Here is a 27,330-nt window from a genome sequence, read left to right as displayed (position 1 = left end):
CAGGCCTCGCCGGGGCCGGGAGGAGGGCGAGCCGGGCAGCCCCCCCCCGAGCGGGCGGGGGGCCGGAGGCAGCACCCCCCCGCGACCCTCCGCAAGAGGGGGAGGGGACGCGGGGCTCTTCCCGGGAGGAGGCGCCGCCCCTCCCCCCCTCCCCCGGCCCCGATCGCCCCTCCCCCGCTGCAGGCCGCGCTGACCCTCCTCTCCCCCCCCGCAGGAGGACCCCCCGGACCCCCCCGGCAGCGGATCCCCGGCCGGACTTTCTCCCGCCGGGCGGAAGAAGGGAAGCCCCGCCGCGCCCCGCCCGCCTTGGCCGCCCGGTGCCCGGCTGGTAGCAGTGGCCCGTCCGCTGCTTCGCTCCGCTGGGCCCCCGAAGGTCGGGGTGCGTCTCTGAGCCGGGGGGAGAAGCCGCCCCCCCGTTGGATGTAGGCGTTATACCTGCCAAGGAAAGGAAGGCCGGGAAGAAAAGGAGGCCGGGGCGCCGGGGGGGCCCTGCCTGGATGCCCCCCCCCGGGATGGGGAAGTGACTCCCCCTGCAGTGGGCAGCCGGGCACACTCCGCCTCCTCGGCCCGGGCCCTCCACCTCGGGGTGCTGGATCCGGCTGCAAACCATGAACATGCGCCCCCCTGCCCTGGACAGGTACGCCGGCCGCCGTCGTGCGGGCTGGGGGAGGTTGGGGGCTTCAGCTGGGCTTCCTCCTGTCTCCTCCCTGGGCTGGCCATGGATGGGCAGAGGTGACCCCCGTGGCTTGGTGTCTGCCTTGGCAGAAAAGCCCCTGCTTGGGAAGGACTCTCCCTTCTGGCCCCGACGCCCTTCCCACCCACCCCCCTTTGGTACTCTGGTTCCCTCCCCCACCCCCGGTGGCTCAGACTGGGAGTTCCCGGTGGCACCCTGGTGCCCCGTTCAGGGCGCGCATCCAGGGCCAAGGAACATGTGTAGCTGGTGCCCAGGCCTTGCTGGGTGCAGAAATGTTCCAGGGTGGGCCGCCGATGTGGGGGAGCCCCCTGCGGGCAGAGGGGTAGGACCAGCGCAGACCCTGGCGTGCCCGTGTGAGACCTGGCGGAGGAGCAACTTTGACCCTGAGGCTCAGGGACCACCTTTGTGGCCCAGCATCTCACGTGGACATAAGGTGGTGGCTTGCTCAGCACTGCATGGTGAAGGAGAGGATGCTTAGCAGGAGGTGGGACTTGGCCCTGGGGGGGGGGTCCCCTGTGTGGCCTGTAGCCGTTGTGTGTCTCCCTGGCTTTCCTTCCTCCAGCAGCACCATGATTTGTGCCCTCTTTGCAAAAGGCTGCCAACGTTACTCTACGTTTAACCCAGCGTGGTCCGTTGTCTGCGGGTGAGCAGACAGGAAGGTTTCAGTCAGGCAAAATGCAAAATGCTGTGTAATAGTTTAAAAAAACAGACTTCTTGTTGGTAAGTCTTGCAACATGCTGAGGCCATATAGACTGATAACTTTTATTTCAATATGGGTCCTCCACCCTTCTGCTCTGTGTCAAAAGGGAGTCCCATTTTTTGTGATAAATTACCATCCTCGCAATTGTGGCAGCAAGCAAAGCGCAGGCAACCTTTTCTGCAGCCTGTGGGGAATTTTGCTGTGATTTGAACGCCTGGGGCCCTGGAGAAGAGTTTTAGAATTTTGATCTCGTGGTGGTCTCCCATCCGAGGGCTTTCTGGCTTTCAACCACAGCTAGCAAGGTGCTGCCTCTGGAGTTGGCAATCCTCTCGTGTTTCGTTCATCCAGCGTTCAGTGGCTGGAGAAACGTGGCGGCTGCTGGGGTGGGTGCTGCAGTCTTGGCTGAGGCTCTTGCAGCAAAGTCTCAAGGAGAGACGCTTGGTGGGGGAGTGGGCCCAGGATCGGCCCCTAAATGCTGCTTGTCATCGGTTGAAATGGTCTTTGCGGCAAAACAGCCACTGCTGGCCTTCGCTCAGCCCTCCCAGAATCCGAAGTGGCTGCAGGGTGTTTGCAGCACCAGGAAAGCCACACTGGGAGGGAGGATTGTCATCTTCTGGGGTCGGTTCTCCCCCCCCCCCCAGGAGCCCAGAACCTGAACAGTCCTCCCTGCAGCCTTCTTTATCTAAGTGTCAGGAGGATTGTCCCTTTTCCTTACCCGAGCCAGCCTCCTTCCAGATGTGCCGGACTTCAGCCCCCACAATTCCCAGGCAGCTGTTGGTGCAGGGCATTGAGGACACGTCCCGGGGATCGAGTTTCTGACCGGCTCTCCCTTGAATGAGGCCATCGTGTGGTTAGTGTTTGTTTAGCTTGGCAGGCTGCATGAGCTCAGCCAGTGGTGAGGGATCCTGCAGGCCTGTCGTAGTGGTTCTGTGTGTGTGTGTGTGATCCCAAGATGGGTTGGCACCAGGGATGACCTGAGTAAGTCCTTGAGATCCTCCTGGGATCCTAGACCTTCATGCAGATGGGTTTATGTGTATGCGTGTGTGTTTAAATCTATTTATAGCCCCAAAGATGTACACCCCCAGGATGGAAGATGGACGGGCAGGACACTTCCTGCCTTGCCATCAGCCCCTGCACAATGCTGCAAGCCCGTGGGGGTGGGGGTCTCCCAGGACTGTGCTGGAGACCCTTGTTGCTTGAGTTCAGCTTTCCCACTGGACAGAGACAGGATTTTTAAAAATGCAGCACTCCCTCCTCCCCTCCAAGGCACAACACTAGCTAGATGGGGAATGGGGGGGGAGGTGAAGGATGCTGATCCCGTGGAGGGAGACGTAATTACCTCTTTCTGCCCCTAATTGTGGTTGCCGGCTGACCTTCCGTCTTTGCAGAAATCTGCTTGCTGCAGCAGAGCACTGGGGCTGAGTTGCACCAGCCCCCCTGCCCCCCCCCCGGCTGTGTGTGCATGCGGTGGTGTTGCTGCTTTGCAGCTGCCCCTCTTTTGAGGGATCGTGTGCTGGGGGGGCTGCTTTGAGGCTCTCCCTCCCCTATCTGCACGAACCCCCTTCACTGCTTAGGGGTCAGTTTGGAAGATGTCCCTGCTCTTGACGTTGGCCCCTCTTTGCACCCGTTGGCTCTTGCTGGTTTTCTCCCCCTGGGGGGAAGCAGAAGGCTTGGAGCCCCCCCTCGCCCCAGATTTTATTTTATGGCTGTGTAAAATTGGGAAAATTCAGAGGCAGCTTTGAATTACTGGGTGTCTAAGTAGGAGCCTCTTTGGATGCTGGTAGCCTGTGCTGGTTGAACTTCCTTTTTTAATAAAAAAACTTTCTCATGGCCCCTCCACCCAGTTCTTCTTCTTTTTATCTTGAAAGAGAAATGCTTCTAGTCCTCATGAACTGAAGGTATTTAAAGCCTGCTTCTGTTTCCAGCCTGCCTTCCTCTCGTGAGACTTGATGGCCTAGGGAAGCGGGAGGGTGCAGCCGGTGCCTTGGCCCGTGTCTGGGGTGCCCGGGTGACGGGTGGCTGTTCTTCGGGGTCCCCCTTGCACTGCTCTCCCTCTCGCTTCTGACTCTTGCCGGGGGTCGGGCCTGGCAAGGAGCCCGGGGACCGGTGGGGCTTCACTTCGTCCCCGGAGACTCCTCCCTTGCCCGGGCTGAGGGCCGTTTTCAGTTCGGCTTGGATCTGAGCAGGAGAGCGGCAGGGCCGGCAGTGAGCGGCCAAGAGGGGTTGGTGTGCCCTGGATTTCTTTTTCTTGGAAGGGGCCGAGAGCAGGAAGCATTGTACAAGTGCAGAAACCCTTTGGCCTCGCTGGTCCTGTCTGCAAACGGGGGCTCTGTGGGTTTTCTGGAAGGCACCTCGGTCCGTGGAAGGGAAGCGATTTGGGCGAGAGAGCTTCTCAGCCGGGACGCCCAGGGATGCCCCCCTGCCCGTGCCCGTTTCTCACGCCCGCCCGCCTGTCTCCTCTTCTCTCTCTCTCTCTCTCTCTCCTTCCATGCTGCCTCGGCCGCGGCCACCTTCTCTCTGGCGGCAGTTTCTGTTTTTCCCTTCTTTACGCCAGACGGGCCAGTAAAAGGCACCCTCGCTTGCCCAGGTAAGACCCCCCCCTTGTTGCTGGGGTTCCTGAGCTGAAGGGGGGTCTGCCCCAAACAGCCCCTCCCCGTTGGGTCCCCCAAAAGATGGCTTGGCTGCAAGCATGTGGGTCAGCCCCTCCGCCTCCCCCTTTGGCTGCTCTCTGTTCCCAGCCCCCTTGCCCGGATCAGGAAGCAGATGCCAGTCCCCCCCCAAGGCCATTTGCATGACTGAAGACAGTTCTAGAGCCCACACAGAGAATTGAGGTGGGGGCACCAAACCGCCCCAACAGATCTCTGGGGTCCTTGTGGAGACCACCGGTGTCAAAGGCATGGCAAGGGCGCTCTGGGCCTGTGGATCTGCCTGGTGGTGCTCCGTGGTCCCTGGGTTGGTGTGAGCCAGCTAGTCCCATGTGGGTCAGTTGCTCAGATGAATGGCTGTGGGTCCATCATTTTTGGAGCGACGTAAGAACATTATGTGTCCTTATTGCCTTTTTCCATTGCTTTGCCACCCATCCTACTATTGGGCACCTCGATAGGAATAACCGAGGGGGCAGGTCGGTCTGAGGGCACTGCTTTCCTGGGGAGGACGAAGGATGCTGGGGGGGGGGAGAGGTCCCCAGTGGTGGAGCCCAGTTGATGGTCAACCTCCTGGCATCTTCACAGCTGCGCTCTTGGTAGCCTCCAGTCTCCTCCCTCATCCCTGCTCTGGGGTCCCTAACATGCAGCCCCCACCCCATGGGCAGGGCTCTGATGCTCACAGCAAGCACAGGGCCAAGTCCTGGATGCCAGAACGGGCCAACTGAGGCTTCCACGTTTTTCCTCTTTTTGTTTTGGATGCTTTTACTTCAAATAGGATTTGGCCTCGCTTGGTGGGCATCCAGAGGGACGTCAATGGTGGGGAATAAGCGTGTTGAGAGCTGCCCACAAGAAGCAGCTTCGGATGGCCTTCTCAAAACCTGACAGGCTGCTTGAATGATGGGCTGGGGAAAATGTGGCTCCCTGGCCACTGTTGGGGACCCCCAACCCTCGTAGCTGAGTTGCTCCTGAACGGGCTGTGGGAGGCCAGGGGGGGTCTGGGCTTAGGACTTTGGCGCGCAGAATGCATCAGTGAGAGGCTGGAAACCAGTCCCACTAGGTTAATGGGAGGAATCCTGCAAGTGGGATTTGCATTTTCGCAAAAAACAGCCTGCCAAGGAGGCCAATCGGGCTGCTTTCCTTTTCCGAGAGGGCAGCAAATTTTGAAATAAAATAAAAGGAAGTCAGGAGGGCAAATCCGGAGCCTGCTTGCTTTATTGGATTTACTGGCTCCACAGGGGTCACAGGTGGAGCCACGGACGCGGCTGCAGAAATAGAAATAAAGGCAGAGTTACAAGAGAAGCCCAGCCAACAAGGAGACAGGAGTGGCGGCCTTTCCAAGGCCCCGTGGAAGTGAAGGGATTTGGCTGGTCTTCGAAGGGCTGGGCGAATGGGGGCTGCAAAGTGGAGCCTGGGGGTCCCTCTGGGTGGCTTCAGAAGGGCTTTGCCGCTGATCTCGACACAACTTAATAATGTTTAATAAAAATACAGCAAGTAGAGCCACGTTTGGCCACAGGTCTGAAATAGGTTGATTTAAGTGGGTAAGAAAGCGGGTGGTCTTAGAAAGCGAAGGTCTGAATGCTTGGATGCTCCTCAAGTGTCCATTTAAGCACACTTAGCGACTCTCTAACCCTAAAAATGCTAAGTGCACAGATCTTAAAGTTGCCAGGGTGGGATACCCCTGCGTAAAGGAATGAAGGGAAAGAGAAGGGCGAGGTGGGGGTCCCGTGGCTTCAGTGCCCCACAGAGAGGCTCTGCCTGGGGCACAAGGGCCCGCAGCTCCTGCCCACTCAGCTGCAGGCAATAACTCTCCGTTCTTGTTTGTCTTTCTGCTCGTTGCCGCTTTGTGTTGTGCCCTCCTCCATCAGCCCCATTGCAGCCTGGTAAGATCAGATGCTCCTCCCCCTGCCTGCCTTGGCCCTCCTAGTGCCTCTCCTCCCCAGTGGGCGCTGCGTGGTCTGCCTGGCTTTGCCCCCCAGCCTCTCGCCAGTGGCTCCTTGGTCTGCTGCTGGCATGCTGCACCCTTTTTCCAGGCTTTTTTTGCCCCCCCCCCATTAGATCTTACTTTGCTCAGGAGGGGGGCAAAGCTACATAAGGATGGGGGGACCAGCCAGAGCCCCCCACCCTTGCAAGTCCGGTCAAAGAGCAGATGCCTCCTTGAGGTCCAGAGCTTCTAATTTTGGACAAGACCAAGCTGGCAGTCACTGCCCATTTTGGCTGAGGTGGCGATCCATTTGACCTTTTCCCCCAGGCCCAGGTCCCCCACCTGAAATTCCCACTGAGGTGGGGTCGGTCTGGAATTCCGGGTCTTCAGATTTGCTGCTCCAGTTTCCTTCTGGCCTCCAGTGGGCACTGTGGGGAGGAGGTGGGGCGTCAGGGGAGACCCTCGCGGTCCAGTCTGGGTGATGAGCTGCAGCCCCGCCTTCCCCTCCCCCTTCTCTCTCCGTCCAGGTTGGGCTCCCTGTCTTCCTTGGGCGACTCAGCTCTGGACCGGCGCTCGACCAGCCATCATCGCCAGCCGTCCGACTCGGGCGAGAGCACAGGTGGATCCCTTGCTCCTCTTGGGGGTGGGGGGGGGGGAGGCTGAGAAAGCAGAGTTTGCATTGAACTGGTGGGGGGGGATGGGGGTGTGAGTCTGCAGCATGTGTCATTGGGAGAGGGGAGGCCGGCACCCATTCCCTGGCCTGGTTCAGATCCTGCCAGGGAGGCTTCCTTGCTCAGCCCTGGGTCTGTCCTGGGGGGAGGGGGGGAGGGCTAGAGTGGAGGCCTTTTGCCCACGGATGAAGTGACCGATCGACAGAGGCTCTCTGGGAGAAGAGGGGTCCGCACCAAAGGGGCCTCGCTCTCCTCGGCAGGTTTGGTCCATCGCTGCGTCATCATCCAGAAAGACGAACATGGCTTCGGCTTCACCGTCAGCGGTGATCGGATTGTCCTGGTACAGTCCGTTCGGCCAGGTGAGGAGAGGCTGTGGGCATCTGTGGGTGGGTGGGCTCCTGCTGCCTCCCCCCCCCCCGTGCCCTGACTGAGCTGAGCTGCCACCAGGAACAGGTGGGAGGACGGGGTGGGGGTCGGGCAGAGCTGAACCTGGAAGGGAGCTGGCAGCTGCCCACCCCTTACCTGAGCAGGTGATGGGGACTAATGCCGGATGCTGTTCAAGGCCCTCCAGGCAGCCTCCTCCCTCCCTCCCTCCTCCATCTCCTTTCCCCCCTCCCCCCATGGCACTCTCTCTGGTTGCCTCTCCAGGTGGAGCCGCAATGAAGGCCGGGGTGCAGGAGGGCGATCGGATTGTCAAGGTGAGTTGTGTCTCCAAGGGCTGCCCCAGCTGCTGGTCTTCTGCTGCCCCTGTCTCTACACATGTGGGTCAGCTTGCAGTCTGCTGGGAGGAGGGCACCCTCCCCCCCCCCCCGGCTTCTCTGCTGAGCCTGTCCTCCCCCTCGCTCTCCCTGGCAGGTGAACGGGACCGTGGTCACCAACACCTCCCACCTGGAAGTGGTGAAGCTCATCCGATGTGAGTGGGCCGGGCTCGGAAAGGCTGCGGGAGCCCAGAGCCACAGTGGCCGAGATGGTCCCCCGCAGCTGGGTTGCCCCGGGAGGCGTCACCCATTCCCCTAGAACCACCCGTGTTTGAAACGGCTGAAGGCCTCCTTCTCCTCTCTGCTTCTCTCTTTCCGCCCTCTGCCCCCCAAGCTGGCACTTACGTTGCTCTCACCCTGTTGGGTTCCCCTCCTTCGACTTCGGCCTCCCTGGGATCGCAGCATGAACAACAGCAGGCAGGCACCCCGCAAATCACGCCCACGTGCCCCACGCCCCCGCCATTGCCACCGCCTCCCCACCGTGTCACCGCTGGGCCAAAGCCGCCACAGGTACCACAGAGGTGCGGGCGGGGATGAGTTGGGGGCAGACCGGGAGACCGGGACTCACCTCTCTCTGGCCTTGCGGACCTCAGGACCCGGAAGTCCAGAAACACGCGACGCAGATCCTCAGAAAAATGCTGCAGCAGGAGGAGGCCGATCTGCAGGTGGGGGTCAGAGCGGTCCGAAGAAAGTGGGGCTGGGTCCCCTGCAGGGGCCGAGTCTGGGTCCTTCTGGCCCTGCCCCCTCCCCCTAGTTGGCTTTTACTGACCGAGTAGCACCAAATACCGCTTAGTTTTGTTCCCCAATAAGCCCGTGACACACACACGTCCTTTCCTGCAGCGATGTTACGAGATCTACAGCCAGAATCCAGCTTCTTTGCTCGAGGGGCAGATCGAGGGGGGTCGGCGGAGGGTCAGCCAGTTGCAGCTCAAGATTCGGCAGGAGACGGGAGAGCTGGGGGTGAGTGGGGGAGGGGCAGAGCTGCGGGGGGTGCCAAGAAAGAGGAGGTGGTACTTGGGCCTGGCTGGACCTCTCCTTGCCAGGGAAGCGCCAACAGGGCTCTCACACACTCCCCTCTGCCTCCCAGGACGCCCCCCAGCTGTCCGGCGATTCCTTCATCTCCCGGGCGACGGACGGTGAGTTTTGCTGCTGCCCCTTTTTAGAATCGTAGACTTGTCTATGAGCGGGAAGAGTCCTGGGGGGGGGTTAATGCTTCTGCCTGCCGGTTCTTGGGGAGTCCTCCGGGTGTCTACAGGTCTCCCCCCTCCCCTTCTCCGGCTCTTCTGTGTGCCACCCATTTCTTCTTGAGCCGCATCCTGTCTCTGTCTCCCTCCAGGAGGCCTCTCGGTCGACTCCCAGGATGGCGACAGCGGCCTGGACTCGGGCACGGAGCGCTTCCCTTCCGTGAGCGAAGTGAGCGCGCAGGGGCGTCTCCTCCCCTCGGTGCCAGGGAAAGTGCCCGTGTTTGCTCACCTGAGAATGCTGGTTTCTTTTGGTGCAGATCTCCCTCAACCGGAACTCTGTCCTTTCCGATCCTGGCCTAGACAGTCCTCACACCTCGCCCGTTGCTGCCTCGCGGCTGTTCTTGCACCATCGGCGCCAAGGCTCCGACACCCCCTTCTCGCTCTCTGCAGAGCAGGTGAGGGCAGGCGGGGCCCAAGACCCTGGCTTGCGGTCCTTGCAGTCTGATCTTGAGCCGGCCCAGACGGCGCCTTCGGCTTCCGGTCTCTGTTTGGCATCTGGACACAGCTGTTTCGTGGCTCCCTCCTCCTCTTCGGCACCTGCATCTCTTTCGTGGGAACATTTTAATCCCTTCTGTCTGCAGAGTTTGGATCAAGCGCTCCGAACTTCTATCATCGGCCCGGAAGAGGATTACGACCCAGGATACTTGGACAATGAGGTATTGTGCTTTCTCTTTCTCACATCTACACAACTCACAGAGAATCACACTGTTCCCAAGTAGACACCATTCATCCCCTCTTTGAAGCTGCCCTGCAAGGGGGGAATCTCCTGCTCTTTGCAGCTTTTGCTGCGAGGTGCTTCCGAAGGTGGGGCACTGCCTGGAGGGGGAGGGGTCCTTGAGTGCAGGGAGGCCTAGTGTCTGTGTGGGGGGGGCTCCTTTGCACTTGTTTGTGTGTCCTTTGGGTGAACATCTCTTTCCCCCATCACAGAACGACTCTCTGTTCCAAGACTTGGGGAAGCTGAAGATGCGGCCAGCTCACCTAGGAGTTTTCCTGCGCTACATCTTCTCTCAGGCAGATCCCAGTCCCCTGGTACAGTCCCGGATCCCTTTCCTTCCTGGGGCTGGAGAAGTGCTCCGGTTTAAGTCCACTTCCCTTTTAAACTGGCCCTCCCCTCCACGGGATCGATCCCTTTCCCCAGCCTCCTCTTGCTTCCGGTTCTGCTGTGATGCTCCCTCCCTCCCTCCCTTCCTTCCCTCCTGCCAGCTCCTCTATTTGTGCGCGGACGTTTACCTGCAGATGAGTCCCAAGGAAGCCCGGGTGCTGGGCAAGGACATTTGGCACATTTTCTTGGACAAAACTGCGGTGAGTCTGGCCAGTCTTGTTGGCCACATCTGCCTTCTGGCACTCCGGTTGTGCTCACACCCACCCTGTGGGGCTTGGGTGGGGCGGCCCCAGGAGAGGGAGACGCTGCCGTCAACGCAGTGGAGGCTGCAGAGGTACCCGTGAGTGGTCAACTTGTGTTTTCTGCCACTTCCGCAGCCCCTGAGGGTCAAGGTCTCTGATCAGCTGCTGGCGGAAATCGGTGAGTCCACCCGGAGTCCAGCCCAGCGAAGGTGTCCCTCTGCAGGAATTCTAGGGGGGGGGGGCATGGTGGGGGGCTGAGCAGGAGGGGAGAAGGTGGCGGCTTCGGTGCTCTGCTCTTCTTGACGGCTGAGGTCGGAGCTGCCTCTGTGCCCCCCTCGGGCATCTTCTCAGGAGCCCACCCAGCTTCTGCCCACCTTTGTCCTTGCGCCCTCCAGACTCCCGCCTGCGGAACGGAGAGGATGCCCGAAGTGCTTTCCTGGAGGTTCAGGAGGCCGCCATGCCCGAGATCCAGGAGCAGATCCAAGATTACAGGTCAGCCTGACCCCCTTTGTGGCTGACCTTCTCTTGTCGCCGCCGCCTCCCCCTCCCCGCTCGATTTCCTGTCCCATCGTTCCCTCGCCCCTTGCGCAGTAGACAGACCAGAGTGACCCTTAATGCAAGGTAAGTAGCCAAGATTGAAGAGTAGCTGAAATGATCCGTGGACCCGTTCAGAAGGGCCGAGGCCGACCCTGGGGAGAAGCCGCCTGCAAGGGGGCGTTTGCTCAGGACACCTCGTGACGTTCGGCCGGTTTCAGAGAGGAAGGAAACCTCCTCTGTGCTTGCAGGACGAAGCGTACGATGGGCCTGGGGAGCCTGTATGGGGAGAACGACCTGCTGGACCTGGACGGGGAGCTCCTGAAGGAGCGCCAGGTGGCTGAGAAGCAGCTGGTGCAGCTGGGGGACATCCTGTGAGTCCCGTGGGTGGGCGGGCAAGGGAGGGAGGGAGGGAGGGAAGGGACCGGGGGTGGGGCTGGCTCCTCTGAAAGAGCGTTTGCCCCACCCCCCTCTGAAAATGTCCCTCTCTGATGCCAGATGAAATAGAAGCTTGTGACTTGTCCTCTAGACCAATGTATCTGAAACTCAGCAACTTTAAGGTGTTGAACTTCAATCCCCAGAATTCTTGCTGGCTAGGGAATTCTGGGAATTCAAGTCTAAAGTTGCCAAATTTGAGAAGCGTTGTCCTAGACTCAGTGGACAAGAAGAGGAACTAGGATGCCAGACCAGCTTAAGAGGCATCTGACCTTATATTTTCTTTCCCACTTTAGATCCAAATATGAAGATCGGAGGTGAGTGTCTCCTCTGACCTCGGTTCCTCAGGACCTCTGGTGATCCTGACTTTTGCTGGCCTGAGTTGCTTTCTTTTTAAATGTATAATTTCTAAGCGTTCAGTTCTTCGTATCGTGTATGCTTCAGAAAAACACCTTGAAAATATTAATGTAAGTAATTGGTTGCTGAAAAGCTTATTCAGCTTACCCCTGGTAAATTACTAGTTGGCTAACTTGAGTATTCAGGACCTCTTCAAGGAAGGAGCAGGTTTCTGTTCTGGCGAATAGCCTGGGCTCCTTCCCAGAATGCATTTGGCGTTCCTTGGGAGGGTCTGGCCCAGAGCCAACCTAGGCCAGGCCTTTTCAGGACCAAGGACAGCTCCGCCAGGGCACCAGCTTGGCTCCCGCTGGGCTGGGAGGAGGGGAGGGTTTGGGGGGCTGCGTTGGGGGGTCTCCAGCCAGACTGCCCTCCCCTCTCCTTGCAGCTCCTCCATGAGCTTTGCCCTGAAGACCTACATGATCCACATGGGCATCTACCCTCGGGAGGCCCGGCCGGCCAGCGTTGTGGAGAAGTCCCAGGAGAAGGACAAGTGGCTACCTTTCTTCCCCAAGACCAAGAAGGTGGGTGGTGAACTGTACAGTGCAGGACCCCGTTGTCCTCCTCCCACCCACCCACCCTGGCTTGGGGCACCCTGAGACGCCTCTCCCTTTCTTGGGGCCACAGAGCACCAGCGGCAAGAAGGAGAAGGAGGCCGCAGTGGAGGACCGGAAGCGGAACCCCATCCTCAAGTACATCGCCAAGCCCAAAAGCACCTCCCAGAGCAGTGAGTCCCCTGGGGGGGGGCAGGTTTGGGCCTTTCTGCTTCCTGCAAATGGCATCCCTCCCCCGACTTTCCAGATCCCCCCCACCCTCCAGGCTGTCCAGGCGGGTCCTGCCACCGCCTGCCTCCTCTTCTTCCTTTGGCCCCTCACATCAGCCCCAGCTTGATTTTGACATCCCATTTCTGTTTCTCTTTCCAGCATTTCATGTCCCCCTGTCCCCTGTTGAAGGTAAACATGGAAATAATCCCTCCCCTCTTCCCCCACCACAGCTGGTCCCCTTCCTCTTCCTCCTGCTTTCACAACTGTGGAGGGCCTGATTCCCTGATTCCCCCCCCCCCAGAGGTGGCAATAGTAGCTCCCAGGACCTGTGTTCTGCCAGGGTGGGGCAGTTTGCTCCGGGGACCCCCCCGAGCAGGTATGGGCTGGGCTTCCTGCCATTTCCTTCGCCTTCCCCACCCGGGCTTCTAATGCTTCATGGCTTCCCTTCCACAGTTAAGCCTGGCAACGTGAGGACCATCATCCAGCATTTTGAGAACAGCCAGAACCACGAGGGCCCAGAGGCCGGCCTGCAGCGCCTTTCCACGGGCAGCTTCCCCGAGGACCTTCTCGACTCAGAGAGGTGAGTGGCCGTGGTCCTTCCTCCTTGGGGGGGTCTCTTTTCCTAATGAACCGGGGCCGCCCTCTCCCAGTCCCCGGCTGCTTTGCCCACTTACCAGTCCCAGAAATGATGGCGTTGTGGGGAGAGTGGTGGGTGCCTGGTGCTGGGGAACCCCCCGATCCTCAGCCCCCCTTCCTCCAGTTCCAGGGCCGAGGTCAGGCTGGGCCGGTCGGAGAGCCTGAAGGGGCGGGAGGAGCTGAGGCGACTGCGCAAGGCCGAGAACGTCCCCCGTTCCCGCAGCGACGTCGACATGGACGCTGCCGCGGAGGCTGCTCGGCTCCACCAGTCGGCGTCATCTTCCGCCTCCAGCCTCTCCACCCGGTAAGGTGGCATCTCCTTGCGCCCTGATAGCGCCTGAGTGGCTGCCTGGCACGGCTGTGGCATCTGCCAGGCGTCCGAGCCCAGGGGAAGCCAGTGGGGTGTTGCCACTCCGAGGGGTGGGAAGAGCGTGGGGGCTCTTTGGGGAGGGAATCCCCCCCCACTGAGCACAAGGAAAGGGAGGGAGTGACGAACTTTGGGGTGGGTGGGAGGGATGCTTGCCCAGGGCTGACTCTAATATCTCCCGGTCTCCAGGTCCCTGGAAAACCCCACCCCACCCTACACTCCCAATATGGGGCGCAGGTGAGTGGGAAGAAGCCCAGGAGCCGGTGGAAATTTCCCCATCTGGGGATTAGTGGATCACTTTTAAATCTGGCGGCTGTTGCTAGCACACCCCCCCCAGGAGCCCAGTCCCCTCCTCCTTTTTCCAAGAAGGGGTTCCTTGCTTGGTTTCCTCCCCTCTTCCCTGCCCTCCCAGGCGGAGGGGGAGCCGCTGCCGAGGGGTCCAGGGCACGTCCCCTCCCCCCGAGGGCCCAGCCTGACCCCGTCTCCTCCTGGCAGGAGCATGGAGTCGCCCAGCCTGGGCTTCAGCTCGGAGGCCCTCCTGCCCCACTTGCTGGAGGACGAGCTCGGCCAGTTCTCGGACCTGGAGGTGGAGCTGGACTCCCAGAACTGGCAGCACACGGTGGGCCGGGAGGTGGCCGCCCAGCTCTCTCAGCGGGAGGTCGATCGCCAGGAGGTCATCAATGGTGAGGGAGGAGAAGCTGGGGCCGGCGGGGCTGGCGAGGGGCCTGGGTCCCCAGAGAAACCCTGGGGTGGAGGTCAGCCGGTGCCCGATTCTGTCCCTGACCTGGCTGGGCCTCCAAAGGGCAGACGGCCTGCCAGCCTTGGGTCTCTGCCCATGGTGCCCGGCTAGATCTGACTGGATCCGGGTCCGCGTTGCCCCCGCCCAGAGCTCTTCGTGACCGAGTCTTCCCACCTGCGGACGCTGCGCGTGCTGGACCTCCTTTTCTACCAGCGCCTGAGGAGAGAGGGCCAACTTTCCCGGGAGGAGCTGGCCCTGCTCTTCCCCAACCTTCCGGAGCTGATCGAGATACACAGTAAGGCTGCGCCCCCTCCCCTCTCGGGCTCCGGGGGTCCCGCTGGACGCACGAGAAACGCAGCCCCGATGGAGTGGAGAGGTGTGGGGAACGTTTGGCAGTGGTCTTCCCTGGACTGGCGGGGTGGAGGGTCTGTGCTGTCCCAGAAGGGTACGGACGCCGCCTTGAGTCTCTTCTGGTGCTGCCGTTGGCGGGGGGGGCTGAAATTATGGGATGGGCTCACCATCGGCTGGGCCTGGGCCGTTGCTGTGCTCACCTCCAGGGGCTAATTCAGTAGAAGGTGCTTAGGAGCAGCGTTAACCGGGCCGGTGCTGGGCAGACAGGTGGGCTGGGGTGCGGCTGTGGGGTGCTTTCCTTGGGGGATTTGTCTCCTCCCCTCTGCCCCACCGTCTCTTCCTCGCCAGATTCCCTGTCGGAATCCATGAAGAGGCTGCGTGAAGAGGGGCCGGTGGTGAAGGAGGTCGGAGACTTGATGCTTTCACGGGTGAGCCACGGAGAGGGGCCTGGGTGGGAGTGGGCCTTGGTCCCAGGTGGACCCCCCACCCTCACCCTCACCACCTCCTCCTCCTCCTTAGTTCGATGGGGCTGCACTTGAGGAATTCCAGCAAGTGGCGGCCGAGTTCTGTGCCTACCAGTCCATGGCGCTGGAGCTGATCAAAACCAAGAAGCGGAAGGAGACGCGCTTCCAGCAATTCATGCAGGTGGGCGGTGGGCACCCTCGGGGGCAGGAGAGGGTCCAGGGGGCGGTCATTGCGCCCGAGGGAGAAATCGATCAGGGCAACCCAAAAAAAGCAGCTGGAAGAGCACATATGAAGCGCCCCTCGTATTCCCGGCTGCCTGAGCCTCCTGCTGGCGGGCAGGGCTCTGCAGAGGGCACCCCCCTCCCAGCCCGCTTTCTGCTGCTCCCCAGGAGGCCGAGAGCCACCCGCAGTGCCGCCGCCTGCAGCTGAAGGACCTCATCATCGCCGAGATGCAGCGCCTGACCAAGTACCCCCTGCTCCTGGAGAACATCCTCAAGCACTCCCCGGGTGCGTGCCGCTCCTCGGCCAGACGGCCCTCCCAGCCAGGTGCCACCGCTGACCAGCTGCCCTCCTCTCTGCCCCTCCCCCAGGGCAGACTCCGGAGCACCAGAAGCTCTGCCGGGCCCGAGACCACTGCCGGGAGGTCCTCAGGTACGTGAACGAGGCGGTCAAGCAGGCGGAGAACCAGCAGCGCCTGGAGTCCTACCAGAAGCGCCTGGACGCCACCTCGCTGGAACGGACCGGCAATCCCATCGCAGCTGAGTTCAAAGTAAGCCTAGCGCCTACGGGGGGGGGGGGAAGGGGGAGGGTCCCTGCGTGGCCCTGGCTGACCGCTTCCTGCCTGCTCTGCCCAGAACCTGGACCTGCGAGGCCGCCAGATGATCCACGAGGGGCCCCTGGCCTGGCGCATCAGCAAGGACAAGACTGTGGGTCTGTAGGAGCTGAAGGGGAGGGTCTCTTGGGGGGAGGGATCCGGTAGGAAGGGGGAGGCCTGCTGAGAGCGCTGTCCCCCCTCCCCAGATCTGCAGGTGCTGCTGCTGCAAGGCCTGCTGGTACTTCTGCAGCGCCAGGACGAGCGGCTGGTGCTGAAGTGCCACAGCCGGACGGGGCTGGGCTCCTCGGACACCAAGCAGACCTTCAGCCCTGTCCTGAAGCTCAGCTCCGTCCTCATCCGCTCCGTGGCCACCGGTGAGCCCGCCCCCATCCCCAGCAGGGCTCGGGAAGGGCGGGGGGGGGCTCGGGCCGAAGGTGGGGTGCTGAGCGTGGCCCCGCCGGCCTCTGCTTTCCTCCGCAGACAAGCGCGCCCTGTTTATCATCTGCACCTCGGAGCTGGGACCGCAGATCTATGAGCTAGTCGCCTCGAGCTCCCTGGAGAAGAACACGTAGGGAGACGGGGGGCCTCCTGGGAGGGGGTCACAGGGGCCGCCCCAAGGGAGGGCGGATGGCAGGAGGAAGAGCAGGCGTTGGGGCCTTTGGGGGGAGACAGCACCCGAACTTGGCCTGTACTAACCGTGGCTGGCTGGGGACCCCCCGGAGCTTACAGGGCTGCTCAGGCAGGACCAAAGCTGCCCCATTTGAGGGAGGGGCTCCTGAGAAAGTCTCCTGGGCTTGCCTGGCAGGTGGATGGACCTCTTAGAGGAGGCGGTGAAGAGTGCCACGCAGAAGGACACCCTGCCCCACCAGCACCATGCCAAGGAGCTGCGGCCCCCCCGTCCGGCCCCATCCAGGTGGGCGAGGGTCCTGCAGGAGGGGCAGGAAGGGGAGGGCCAGGCCTTGTACCACCACCCCCTTCTCCTAGGCCTGGACATGCTTCCCGCATTGGACCTCTCTCGTCTTTCTCCGCAGCTTCATCTTCCAGGACGCTGAGGTCACCCCCAGGCCGGCCCAAGGGAGCAGCCCCCCCCACCATGAAGCGGAGGAGGAGGAGGAGGAGGAGGAGGAGGAGGAGGAGGGGGCTTCAGGTAGGCCTGAAGGACTTTGGGGGCAGCAAAAGGCAGGGAGGGGCATTGCTCCCTTCTGGCTCCTGTCTGGCCGGTTCTTCCACATTGGATGGTAGGAGGGGGCAGCTCTTCCTCCCCCCCCCCCCCCGCTGCTTCTCAAAGCCCCTCCCCCTTCACAGATGACACTCCCACCGAAGCCTTTGCAGCCGAGCAGCTGGAGGTCGGGCACCCGGAGGAGGAGGAGGAGGAGGAGGAGGAGGAGGAGGAGGAGGAGGAGGAGGAGGAGGAAGGCCACGCACCCACTTCCCTTCCATTGCACCCTCTGGAAGGACCCCCCCCTCAAAGGCCTCCCTGCTCGGAGAGCATGGCTGAGTCCGCCTTGGGGGACGGTAGGTGCCCCCTTATGCAGGAGGCCTCCCGCTGGCCTCGGGGGGGGCGAGGGGGTAGCACGGACGGTTGGTGGGTGTGGATGGGGACGAAGGTGGTCCTTTCCCCCTTTCTCCCGGCAGTGGAGACCCTGCGGAGGCTCCTCCTGCACAGCTTCTTGCCCGCCCAGGACTCGGAGACGGAGGATGACCTGACCCCCACCCCTTCGGGGCTCGGCCACAAGCGGCCCTGGGGCTTGGAGGCCTCTGCGCAGGAGGGCCTGACCGGGCCCCCGTCCTCAGGCCCCACCAGCGATCCCGGGCCGGGCGAGGGCCAGGAGGCGATGGCGCCCCCTATGGCCCAGGCAGGCAAGCAGCAGCCTGAGAGTCCCAGTGGCTACCTGGTGGTGCGGAAAGGTAAGTGCGGGGGAGGGGAGGCGTGACTGGCGGCAGGTCCAGGGTCCTGGCCCGCCACGCTTGGCGGTCTTTGGGGAGGGGCTTGGCACCCTGGCTTGATGTGCAGCGAGTGACAGCTGGTCTTCGGAGCCGGTTGGGTTGAGAGCCCGGGGCAGAACCTCCGCCTGGAAAGGGCTCAGCTGCGGCCAGTCTGGCCGATTCCTCTGGCTTTGCTCTCCTCCTCCTCCTCCTCCTCCTCGCCTGCCTTCTGCTCCCTCTGCTTGCTTCTCTGCTGCCTTCCTGTGGGTGACGGGTGCTGGACCCCCCTGGGATCTCCATTGGTGACCACTGTTGTTTCTCCTCCCCCAACCCAACCCCCCCATACACTTTCTCTTTCCTGGTGTCTCTTGCACAGCTGAGGTGGAGGGCAGTAAAAGTGCTCAGCTCTCGATGGCGAAAGACAGCCAGGCGGGAATTGACGCCGGAGGCCCCCCTAATGCAGATGGTAAAGACCAAAGCTAGAAGCCTCCCCCCCCCAGATTGTGCAAAGGACTTCTGTGTCCTTGGGGGGGATCAGGGCCACTCTGGTCTCCGAGGCTGGGGGCGGGCGAGGGAGGGCCCTGTGCCGGGGGGAGGGGGAGACAAGGGGGCTGCACCACACAGTGTCTGCTTCCCTTCAGCATCACTGGGCTATTTGATGAAATCGATATAGTCACCATCTAACGTGTGTGACTCCGGCCGCTGCACACAAATGCACAAAGCCAAAGAATCGCCCTAATCAAAGCCATTCAAGCACTGAGTGACTTTAGAGTTGCGTTTCGAAGCAGCAACGCAATTCAGAAGGAAAAGCCCCTTCCTCGCGGCCTTCCGAAGGGGGAAGAGGGGCCTGGCTTGGCTTCAGGTGCTCCAGTGAGTTTTAGGCTGACCGAACGTCTTGCGTTGCCTTGAACTTACAGCGGGGTTTGGCCCAGCAAGGGGAAGAAGAGATTTTGCCCAAGGAACTGAAAACCCAGTTGGGGCCTTTCAGGGCCTGGAGCCCCTTCCCCAAAACAGGCCCTTCTGAGTCGCCCAGCCTGCAAGCCTCAGCCATCCCCCTCCTCCTCCATCCAGGAAACTGTTTCTACTTAAGCCTGCCGGCCGACGTCAAAGAACCCCAGGCAGGTGCCAAGAGCGCCAGGGAGACAGTGGACGCTTTGAGCCGGGCACCATCCTTGCCTACGGCGGTGCCTTTGCCTGGCTGCCAGGAGAGCACCAGGGAGACCCCGGCAAGGGGACTGAGCATGGCAGAGTTCCCTGCATCCAGCCAGGGCGTGCAGGACGTGGATGCCATCTTCCGGACAATAGACCAACTCGCGCGCAAGCTGTCCAAACTCAAGGTGAGTCGGGATGAGTGAACGAGGCAAAGTGGACGGGGAGGTTGCATGCCCAGGGGCGATGGGGGGCAGGGAGAGGTCCTGGTGCCCCCTCGCAGCTCTCTTCTCCCCTTGCAGGACGTGGAAGGGGCATACCAGCGGCTGCTGCTGCGGCAGCCCCCACCGAAGGGGCACTCCACCGCCCAAGCCACCCCTGGACAGGGAAGCGTATCCCCAGAGCTGAGCCGGAGATCGCCCGGCCCCCGCCGAAGGTCCAGAGCCAGCCCTCCGTCTCTGCCTTCCTCCCCACAGTCCCCAGTGGCTGCCAAGCCTGGTACGAGGGCTTGAGGGTCTCGGTGCCCCATCCCTGCCCGCTGTCCGCCCGGGGACTGAGGCCATTGTCTTTGCAGACGTGAATGGGCTCTCTCTGGCCCTGCCGGAAGACGGCTCCCAGGAAGTGACCCTGTAGGGCAGGAAGGCCTCTGTCAAGGAAGGAAAAGGCACCTCCAGGCGATGCCTCCTTCACCCTCCCACCCCTCCTGGCCTGTGCTGAAGATGGGAGGCGGCCACGGATGGGACCGGCGGCTGCCAGAGTGAAAAATGGCGAAACCAAGGAGGAAGCAGAGAACTGGACCCGGCCTCGTTGGGAAGCAGACTTTGGCTTCGCGTGAGCCGGAGGCTTCCCCAACTGGAGCGAGCGAGCAAAAGCAGACTTTCCACTCTTTCCCCTGAGACGTAAGGAGCCCCCGTCCCTCCGCCTGCAGACTTTGGGGTTCAGCCCTTCGTTTTGTCCCCTAGATGAATTGATGGCGTGCTTGCACGTTGGCTATGCGTGAGAGTTGTGTAGACACACACGTGCCCTGCACAGGAGAGCGGGAGCATATTCTGTATAATTGCACTTTTGTTTTCCTTCACGTCTTCTCTCCGTGGGGAGGAAAGTCTGGCCGGGGAGGGCCCGCTGCCTCCAGACCTTCTCCGTGGATATAAATATGTATGTATGTGCATTGAGGTTTTGTAAATACAATAGGCAGCTGTTTCCCTGTGGCTGCTTTTGGTTTTTGTACTTGTCTCCATTCCTCAGCTCCTATTTCCAAGGCTCTTTGCTGAAGGGCTGATGGGGGGGGGAGGCTGGGAAGACCCCCTGCTGAAGCAGCCGGGGCTGCCAGACACCCCCCCCCAGGTGGCCCCTCCTCTGGCTCTTCTCAGGCTGCTGCCAACCAGCTCTCTCCAGACCCTTCCCACCCCTGGAGTTTACGCACCAGTTACAATGCTGAAAGCCACTTTTTTTTTATTGCTTTCAGTGTTAAATGCTTTTTCAACAGAAAAAGTAAAATATTCAACCTCTTGCACGTGAGAGAGGTCGTGACAGCTGTCCCTCTGGAACGTTAAGCCTGCCAAAGCCTGGAGAAGGGAGGGGTGTGTGTGAGGGGGGCTTCCCTGGCACACTCACAAGGCTCTAATTGTGCGTTTGCACATTGGCCTCGTGTGGCACGGAGGGGCCCCCAACTGCTCCTTGGAGCTCTTTTGTCCCCTGTCTTTGAGTTGAAAAGCAGAGGGGTGGGCTTGGAGGGTCTTCCCTGGCGGCGGGGAGGCCGGTGCCCACCCATGGATCTGGACCACCCAGCCAGAGAGGAGGGGCGCCCCCCCATTGAATTGAACCTTTATTGTCAAAGTACAACTATGTATACATTGAGGTTGGCTGAGCCTCCCTTCGTGCCCCCCCCCAACTCACAGTGACAACAAACCCACCATCTTGTTACACCATGTGAGCTAATTGCACAACCCACCGGCCTGGCAAGTCAATCACGCATAAAGTTATTTCCCCTTCAAGAGCCTGACAGCCCTGTAACTGTAACTTTTTACACCAGAAGATAATTTCAGATTTTCTCATGTGGCTTTTAATGGGCAGAATAGAGAAATCCGCCCTTCCAGCTTTGTGAGGAGAGTCGACAAGGGAGGGGGGCTTCTCTGCCCCTCTGCCCTCGTGCCAGTCCTGGGGGCTCCACCCCGGAGGTTTGGCTTGGAGCTTCCGGGTGCAGGATCCTGGGCGAGAAGCTGGGCTGGCCTTACTGGGCAGCGGCCACCAACTCCTCCTCCGGCTTGGAGGCCTTGGGAAGGGGGTCTCGGGGCCCCATGAGCTCCTGGATCCTGCAGTAGGTCTTGCTCTCGGGCGGGAAGAGGTTTTTCTGGGAGGGTCAACAGAAAGGGTGGGGACCCCAAGTGAGGGCAGGGCTTGAGGACTCCTGGTGGCAAGGAGGGGGGCTGCCCACCCCCTTGGATCGGCAGGGACTCACCGCCAGAGAGAGATGCAGGAGGCCGGTTGGCCCCTTCCCCCCAGGAATGATCCGGCTGACCTGGTACTCCACCGTGGCCAGGAAGGCCTTCAGGCCGCTCTCCGAGATGTGGTTGCCTTGGGAGGCAAGGAGGGGAGGGTGGCGGTCAAGCTCCTTCTGCCATCTTGGAGCCCCTCCCAAGCCCTGCTCCCCAACATACGCATGAGGTTCAGGTAGATCAGGACACGGTTTCCCTGAAGGAAAACCTGCCCCTCGCGGTGCTCCGCTGGTTCCAGCAAGGGATTCATCATCTCGGTGGGCTCCAGGATCTGCTGCGGGGGGGGGAAGGGGGGGCAAGCCAGGCAGGTACAGTAGTTGCTGCAGGAGTGGGGGAGAGGACGGTACGGCTGCCCCCCCCCCCTCAGCCACTTAAGATTCCGGCCAGGTGGGACTGTTTGCAGAGGAGAGGCAGACCTTGTTCTTAAGGGGGGGAGGGTTGAGGCTCAGCCACCCATGCTGGACTCGGTTAGAGCCTGGGGGGGGGTGTTCACCTCCATTTCCAGGATCTGGGACCGCTTGTCTTTGGAGCCCAGCTTCAGTCCCTTGGCCCCCTTCGCTTTGGGATCAACCGGGGGAGCGGCTGCGGGAGAGAGGCAGAGTTCAGGGCTTTGGGGGAGGCCTCCGAGGCCTGGGGAGCGGGAGGGGCCAGGAGGCCCAGCCAGAACCTTTCTTGGATTGCTTGGCGTCCTCCTTCTTGGCTTGGGCCGCCGGCGCTGCTGGTGGCTGTGCGGGAGCCGCTCCGCCCACTGGGCCCTTCTCCTCCTTTTTGGTGGGTTCCTGGAAGAGGCCAGACGCCCGTCTCTGCCTGCCGGGGGCGCTCTGCGGTCTCTCGATGCCCCCCCGCTCTCTGCCCCAGACAGCCCCCCCTGTCCTCGGGATAGCTCGCCTTCTTCTTAACGACAGCCTTGGCACCCTTGACGGTCTGCAGCCTGTCGATGGTGGTGCTGCTGAGGTGGCTGGCCGGGCGGTCGCTCTTCAGCTCCAAGTGTCTCTGGGGCTGAAGGGAGAAAAAAGGGGCTCAGAATTGGGGAGGTGGGCTTGGGGGACTCTGCCTCTGCAGAGCCTCTGACTCATCCGGTTCCCCTTCACAGGGCAGGGGTGCCTGTGCCAGTTCAGCCTCTCTTTCCGAGCGAGAGATTCTCCGCGGCTGGGGGGGGCAGCGCCCGAGGACCAGCTGCTCACCAGGCGGCCTCTCTCCTGGGCCTCCTTCTCCAGCAGCAGCCGTCGCCTCTCCACCACCTCCGTGTGGGTGAGGGCGAAGGGGCCGAGCACCTGCAAGGCAAGCAGCCAGCTGAGGGACCCCTCCTCCTTGCCCTCCAGCCGCCCTGGGGCCCCGGCTCCTCCCGGCACGGACCTCAGCCAGCTTCTGGGCACCCTCGTCCCCGATCTGGTTATGCGCCAACGACAAGGACAGCAGAGACCGATTGAGCCGCAGGCCCTGCACGGAGAGAGGGGCACCTGAGGCGGGGCTCGGCCGGCAGCCCCCCTCCCCCGTGCCCAGACGGTCGGCCTCCCCCTTGCCTGGCAGCAAAGGGCTGCCCCCTCCCCACCGCCGGTCCTCAGTGGGACAAGCCCGTGTGCCAAGCCTCACGTTGGCGAGGTGGGTGGCCCCCACGTCTGTGATGTGGTTGTAGCTGAGGTTGATGGTGGCCAGGTTCTTGTTGGAGCTGCGGAGCGAGGAGAGCGCCTGGCCGATCAGCAGCACCGCCTGGTCGTCGATGCAGTTGTTGCGCAGGGAGAGGTGGGCCAAGCTGGGGAGGAAGGGCAGGGCCGTGCCAGGGTGGGGCGGGCCGCTCCCCCCCTCCCCCGGGCTCCTCCCGGGTGCCCACCGCAGGAGGAGGCCAGGGGAGCCGCGGCAGCCGGGTCCTGGGCCCGGGGACGGCTGGACTCGCCCGAGGGAGGGCCCCGGCAGCAGGGGAGGGGGGCCCCGGGGCCTCACCTGCTCTCCTCCGAAAGCAGCTTGTAGAAGGAGCGCTCGGGCAGAGGGTTCCCTTCCAAGACCAGCGTCCTGCAGGGCGGCAGAAGAAGCTCGGCCGCTCGTGCCCGGCCCCCCCCCCCCGCCCGCCCCTCCCCGGCCGCGGGACGGGGTCACCTACTTGAGGTTGGCGCAGGCGGCCAGCACGGGCAGCAGGGCCAGGAAGGTGGCGTCGCTCAGGCCGACCTTCCAGAGGCTGCGGGGGAGGAAGAGAGCCGGACAGTCCGGGCCGCCCCGCCGGACGCCCCCCGCCCCCTCCCCCCCGCGCTCGCGGGCTCACTCACTGCAGGGCCTGGAGGTGGGCGAGGGCCGGCAGGCACTTGGCCAGCACGCCCAGCATCTTCTCCTCGATCTTCCAGCCTGCGGGAGGGAGGGAGGAGGGAGGCGGGCTAGAGCGGGCCGGGGGCGCCGGCGGGGGGGCGCGGAGGGGCCCCCACTCACTGCGGACGAAGACCTCGCGGGCGCTCTTGGGGTCCTCGTGCTCCAGCTCCACCTGCACGGCCGGGCGGAAGTAGCCGTACTTGGCCTGGATCTGGGCCAGCGCCGGCGGCGCCTCCCGCGGCTCCCACGCCGGCCCCTCGGGCTCCTCCGGGGGGGCTCCGGCGGGCGGGTGGGGGCGGCTGACCACGCGGGGGGCCTCCTGCAGCCCGGCGCGCGCGCACAGCTCGGGGAAGTCCAGCTCCAGGGCGCCGCCGCACACGTACTCCTCTGCGGGGGGGAGAGGGGGAGAGGGGGGCGTCAGCGGGCGGGGGGGCCGGGCGGGGGGGCGGGGGGGGCCGGGGGGGGCGGCACCTTCGCCGTGCTCCGCCCTGCGCGCCGCGATGCGCGCCTCCTCCTCCTGCGCGGCGCTCTTGTCCTTGGCGCCCCGCTCGCCCTTCTTGCCCATCGCGGCGCCGGAGGCCAAGGCGTGGTCGTCGCCCGGCAACCGCGGAGGGGGGGGGCGAGCGCGGGGGCTGACGGGAGCCGTAGTCCGCCCCGCGGCCCCGCCCCCCACGCCGGCGTGCGCGTCCCCCGGCCCTGCTGCCTGCGAGATGGCGGCGCCCGGAGCGGAGCCCGACGCGGAGCTGGAGGAGCTGCTGGCGAGTGAGCGGCCGGGCCGGGCGGGGCGTGGGCGGCGGGGCCCGCGGGGTCTGCCCGGCCGCCCGTCCCACCCGGCTGCGCTCTCTCCCTCCTGCCTGCAGGCGCCCTGGAGGACTTCGAGAGGGCCGCGCCGGGGGAGCCCGCCGGAGGAGGAGGAGGCGGAGGCGGAGGAGGCGGGGGGGGTCAGGGCGGCGAGAGGAGCGCGGAGCCGGCGGGGGAGGCGCAGGTAAGCGGGGGGGGGGCGAGGGGGGCGGGGGTCCTTCCCCCCCAGGCCAGGCCAGGGCAGCCCCTGCAGCCGCCGCCTCCCTCGCTCCCCCCGGGCAGGGCCGGCTGCTGGCCGCGCAGGAGACCTTCTTCCAGGAGCTCTTCGATGGCGAGCTGGCCTCGCAGGCGAGCGCCGAGTTCGAGCGGGCCATGGCGGAGCTGGCGGCCGAGGAGCCGCTGCTGGTGCAGCAGTTCGAGCGGCTCTCCGCCGCGGCGGGCAGAGTCGGTGAGCGCCCTCGGGGACCCTGGGGGCTCGTGCGGGGGTCGCGGGGCTCTGCTGGAGGAGAAGAGCCCGCGAGCGCTGCCGCCTCCGCCTCGTTGCAGGGAGCGACCCGGCGTCCCGCCAGGAGTTCACCTCCTGCCTGAAGGAGACGCTCAGCGGGCTGGCCAGGAACGCCGACGGCCTGCAGGTGCGCCCCTCTCCCCGCCGCCCCCGCCCGCCCCCCCCCCCGCGGGCCTCCCCTCCCTGCGGGCGGACCCTCCCAGCTGCCTCTTCCCCTAGAACTCGGAGGAGGAGGAGCTGAGCAGGACGATGGAGGGGCTCGGCCTGGAGGAGGGGGACGGTGGAGAAGGCAGCCTCTGGCCCATCATGCGCAGCATCATGCAGAACCTGCTCTCCAAGGACGTGCTCTACCCCTCCCTCAAGGAGATCACCGAGAAAGTAAGAAGAGCCTTGACTGGATTCAGCCACCCCACCCCCAGCGACAGCAGCAATCCCCCCTTCCCTGCCACCCGTCCAGCTCTTGCAGCAAGGCAGGGAAGGCGGCTGTCCTGGGGCTCGACATCATCCCCCACCCCCAGAAAGGCAGGAAGACCAGCAGGTGGGCCATCTGTGAGCTCATGGTGGACTTATCCCCCCCCAGTACCCCGAGTGGCTCCAGAGCCACCGAGACTCCTTGCCCAAGGAGCAGTATGAGAAGTACCGGGAGCAGCACAGCGTCATGGGAAGGATCTGCGAGCAGTTCGAGGCTGAGCTGCCCACGGACGGTGACCCGGAGCACAGGGCCCGCTTTGAAACCATCTTGGACCTGATGCAGCAGGTAAGGGGCCGGGTGGGCCGGGTGGGGGGTGACACGTGGGGCTGGGGGCTAATTGTGCCCTTTGCCTTCTAGCTGCAGGACCTGGGGCATCCTCCCAAGGAGCTGGCTGGAGAGTCGGTGAGTGTCTGTTTGGCTGCCCTCTCCCCCCCCTTCCTCAGGCTTGGATTCAGAGCTATGGTCAGCCTTGGCGTCACAAAGCGAAGGGGAAGAAAGTGGGCAAAGGGGGCATTTCCAAGCCTGTTTCTGGAGGACGCTCTTTAGGGCAGCTTGAGCCTGCCGGTGTTTCCTACAGCCAGCTAAAAGCTTGTTCTTCCTGAGGGACACAGCACCTCACTCTCTGCAGACAAGCGCTTCTTTGTTGTGAACAAACGTTCCTCCTTTTCCAGCCACCTGGCCTGAACTTTGACCTCGAAAGACTGAATCTGCCTGATACTGGAGGCGTCGGAGGCGAGCAGTGCCAGATTATGTGATCTGCTCCCATGTCAAAGGGACTGAGGAGATGGGAGGGCTCTGTGGTGGGTTGAGGTGTTTTGTTTCTCCCCCCCCCCTTTTTTTTTTCCTGTCATCACCAGGTGCCAGAGGCTGGCTGCCTTTGCTATACCCGGCACGTGGTTTTGCAAGGATTCCACAAGACACATAGCAAGCCAGAGTGATGATACCCTGAAGTCAGGCGCCCAGCATTGCCGCTTGGCTTCTGAAGAGACTAATTGCACTAATTGAAGGCCCCAGGAACGTCCCTTCCTGCCTGCCTGCCTGCCCCGAGTTGATGGACAGGGTTTCTCTGGATGGGATGAGGTTGCTGTCAATGCAATAATCAGGCCAAGGGAGGAGATGGTGGCTCACGAGAGTCCTCTGCGTGAAGGGAAACCTCCTGCATCCACTTCTGAAGGTCCAGCTCTGCTGCTCTTCTCGGGCAGCTCTGGCTGTGACCCGCAGTTCAGTGTCTGTAACTGGAGCCACCCCTTTCCTGGAGCCCCAGCCGGTCACAGTCTGGATCGGGGAGCTAGAGGGTCCCTTCTGGTGATGCCAGGCCAGCTGTCTGGCTCACTGGACTTGCCCAGTCAGTGTGGGGCTTTTTTTGCTGTAGCCCCAAATATTAACATTCCCCTGCCCCACATTAGTGCTACTGCTTTGTGAACTGCCTGTATGGGGAGATAGCTGGGCAGCAGGCCGCCTTTGCCACTGGCCACAAGGGTGTTTCTGCCAGTGGCTGATGCTGCAGGAGGCAGAGCTGCTCTCCTTGGCTGAATCTGGCCGGACTGAATGAGGTTTGGGAAGAGCAATTCTTGAAATAAAGGTGGAGGTTCATGGTTTCAAGTTGTGATTATTTCTGTTAATCATTGTGAGCAGAGCAAGTCCCTGGTTTCAAATCTTGAGCACATGAAGCCTGTAGCAGCTCAACTTGCAGCTATAAACTACACAGGTCCTGTACAGGGTGGGGAAAATGGATCACTAGCAGTCTAGCGGTAACTTTTTAGGACTAATCAGGGCGAATCCAAGTTGTAGACACATTGAATGGGTGTATGACACTTGGTGGTCTATCAGATGCTTCTTCCTCTTCTGCGGCAGGAAGCAGGGCAGCTTATTTTGGGGGGGTGCAAATCCTAACCAGGGATACAAAATCATTAAGGATTTGTGGTGGCTTTTGTGCGAACTGGTTTGAGAGCGATTATGGTCTGTCTTAGCCTCCCATCACCCACCCTCCCCCAACCTTCTAGAGTTGCTTGGAAAGGAGCCGCTTCCCTCAGAGCTTCTCCACTTGCCCTGCGGGGGAAGGCCGGCTGGCCGGACCTGCGCACGGGCACCTTGGCGCAAAAACCCTTTGGCTGCCCTTTTAGTCATGGCAGAAGGACTTTGGCCCGCCACGGGCTCTGCCTCGGGAGAGGGCGAGATGGGAAGCCGGCTGCCTCCGGACAGAGGTCCC

The 27,330-nt window shown here is 62.5% G+C and overlaps 3 protein-coding genes across 11 annotated transcripts; 2 read left to right on the top strand and 1 right to left on the bottom strand.

The window, feature by feature from the left end:
• The first annotated feature begins 250 nt into the window (after positions 1-250).
• Positions 251-19,758, top strand: ARHGEF11 (Rho guanine nucleotide exchange factor 11). Of its 2 annotated transcripts, XM_083374305.1 has the most exons (42): positions 252-637; positions 3,949-3,981; positions 6,488-6,579; positions 6,892-6,990; positions 7,280-7,329; positions 7,487-7,544; positions 7,724-7,899; positions 7,983-8,054; positions 8,230-8,349; positions 8,477-8,525; positions 8,726-8,802; positions 8,891-9,028; positions 9,215-9,289; positions 9,561-9,662; positions 9,837-9,935; positions 10,113-10,155; positions 10,373-10,469; positions 10,763-10,885; positions 11,243-11,263; positions 11,728-11,863; positions 11,967-12,066; positions 12,263-12,292; positions 12,557-12,683; positions 12,864-13,043; positions 13,296-13,343; positions 13,602-13,789; positions 13,994-14,140; positions 14,545-14,624; positions 14,716-14,841; positions 15,051-15,168; positions 15,252-15,430; positions 15,516-15,591; positions 15,682-15,849; positions 15,956-16,043; positions 16,281-16,388; positions 16,507-16,622; positions 16,781-16,990; positions 17,111-17,383; positions 17,778-17,867; positions 18,473-18,738; positions 18,853-19,048; positions 19,125-19,758. In XM_083374305.1, the coding sequence occupies exons 1-42, from the start codon at positions 609-611 to the stop codon at positions 19,181-19,183; spliced, it is 4,662 nt and encodes a 1,553-aa protein (XP_083230431.1). In that variant the 5' UTR covers positions 252-608; the 3' UTR covers positions 19,184-19,758. The 2 variants fall into 2 exon arrangements, with proteins under 2 accessions (XP_083230430.1, XP_083230431.1); XM_083374304.1 differs by lacking the exon at positions 3,949-3,981 and having other exon boundaries at positions 251-637; positions 12,849-13,043; positions 16,260-16,388.
• An 838-nt stretch (positions 19,759-20,596) lies between these two features.
• Positions 20,597-23,955, bottom strand: LRRC71 (leucine rich repeat containing 71). 8 transcript variants are annotated; one of them, XM_083374670.1, is made up of 14 exons: positions 23,815-23,955; positions 23,464-23,730; positions 23,307-23,382; positions 23,144-23,218; positions 22,987-23,055; positions 22,639-22,798; positions 22,402-22,485; positions 22,230-22,319; positions 21,934-22,044; positions 21,713-21,824; positions 21,539-21,627; positions 21,208-21,319; positions 21,009-21,124; positions 20,597-20,900 (listed from the first exon to the last, which is right to left on the bottom strand). In XM_083374670.1, exons 1-14 carry the CDS (start codon positions 23,906-23,908, stop codon positions 20,781-20,783), a joined length of 1,575 nt encoding a protein of 524 aa, XP_083230796.1. In that variant the 5' UTR covers positions 23,909-23,955; the 3' UTR covers positions 20,597-20,780. The 8 variants fall into 8 exon arrangements, with proteins under 8 accessions (XP_083230796.1, XP_083230794.1, XP_083230791.1 ...); XM_083374668.1 differs by having other exon boundaries at positions 23,307-23,730; XM_083374665.1 differs by having other exon boundaries at positions 22,639-23,055; positions 23,307-23,362.
• Positions 23,956-24,053: 98 nt separating this feature from the next.
• PEX19 (peroxisomal biogenesis factor 19) lies at positions 24,054-26,719 on the top strand (the record flags this gene model as incomplete). The annotated part of the gene is made up of 7 exons (XM_083374826.1): positions 24,054-24,112; positions 24,204-24,592; positions 24,691-24,776; positions 24,869-25,027; positions 25,230-25,406; positions 25,479-25,523; positions 25,793-26,719. The coding sequence occupies 7 exons, from the start codon at positions 24,054-24,056 to the stop codon at positions 25,874-25,876; spliced, it is 999 nt and encodes a 332-aa protein (XP_083230952.1). The 3' UTR covers positions 25,877-26,719.
• Positions 26,720-27,330: the final 611 nt, after the last annotated feature.

This window comes from Vipera ursinii (assembly GCF_947247035.1).
Source record: "Vipera ursinii genome assembly, chromosome: 15".
Taxonomy (NCBI): domain Eukaryota; kingdom Metazoa; phylum Chordata; class Lepidosauria; order Squamata; family Viperidae; genus Vipera; species Vipera ursinii.
This window is presented reverse-complemented; position numbering and strand designations above follow the sequence as displayed.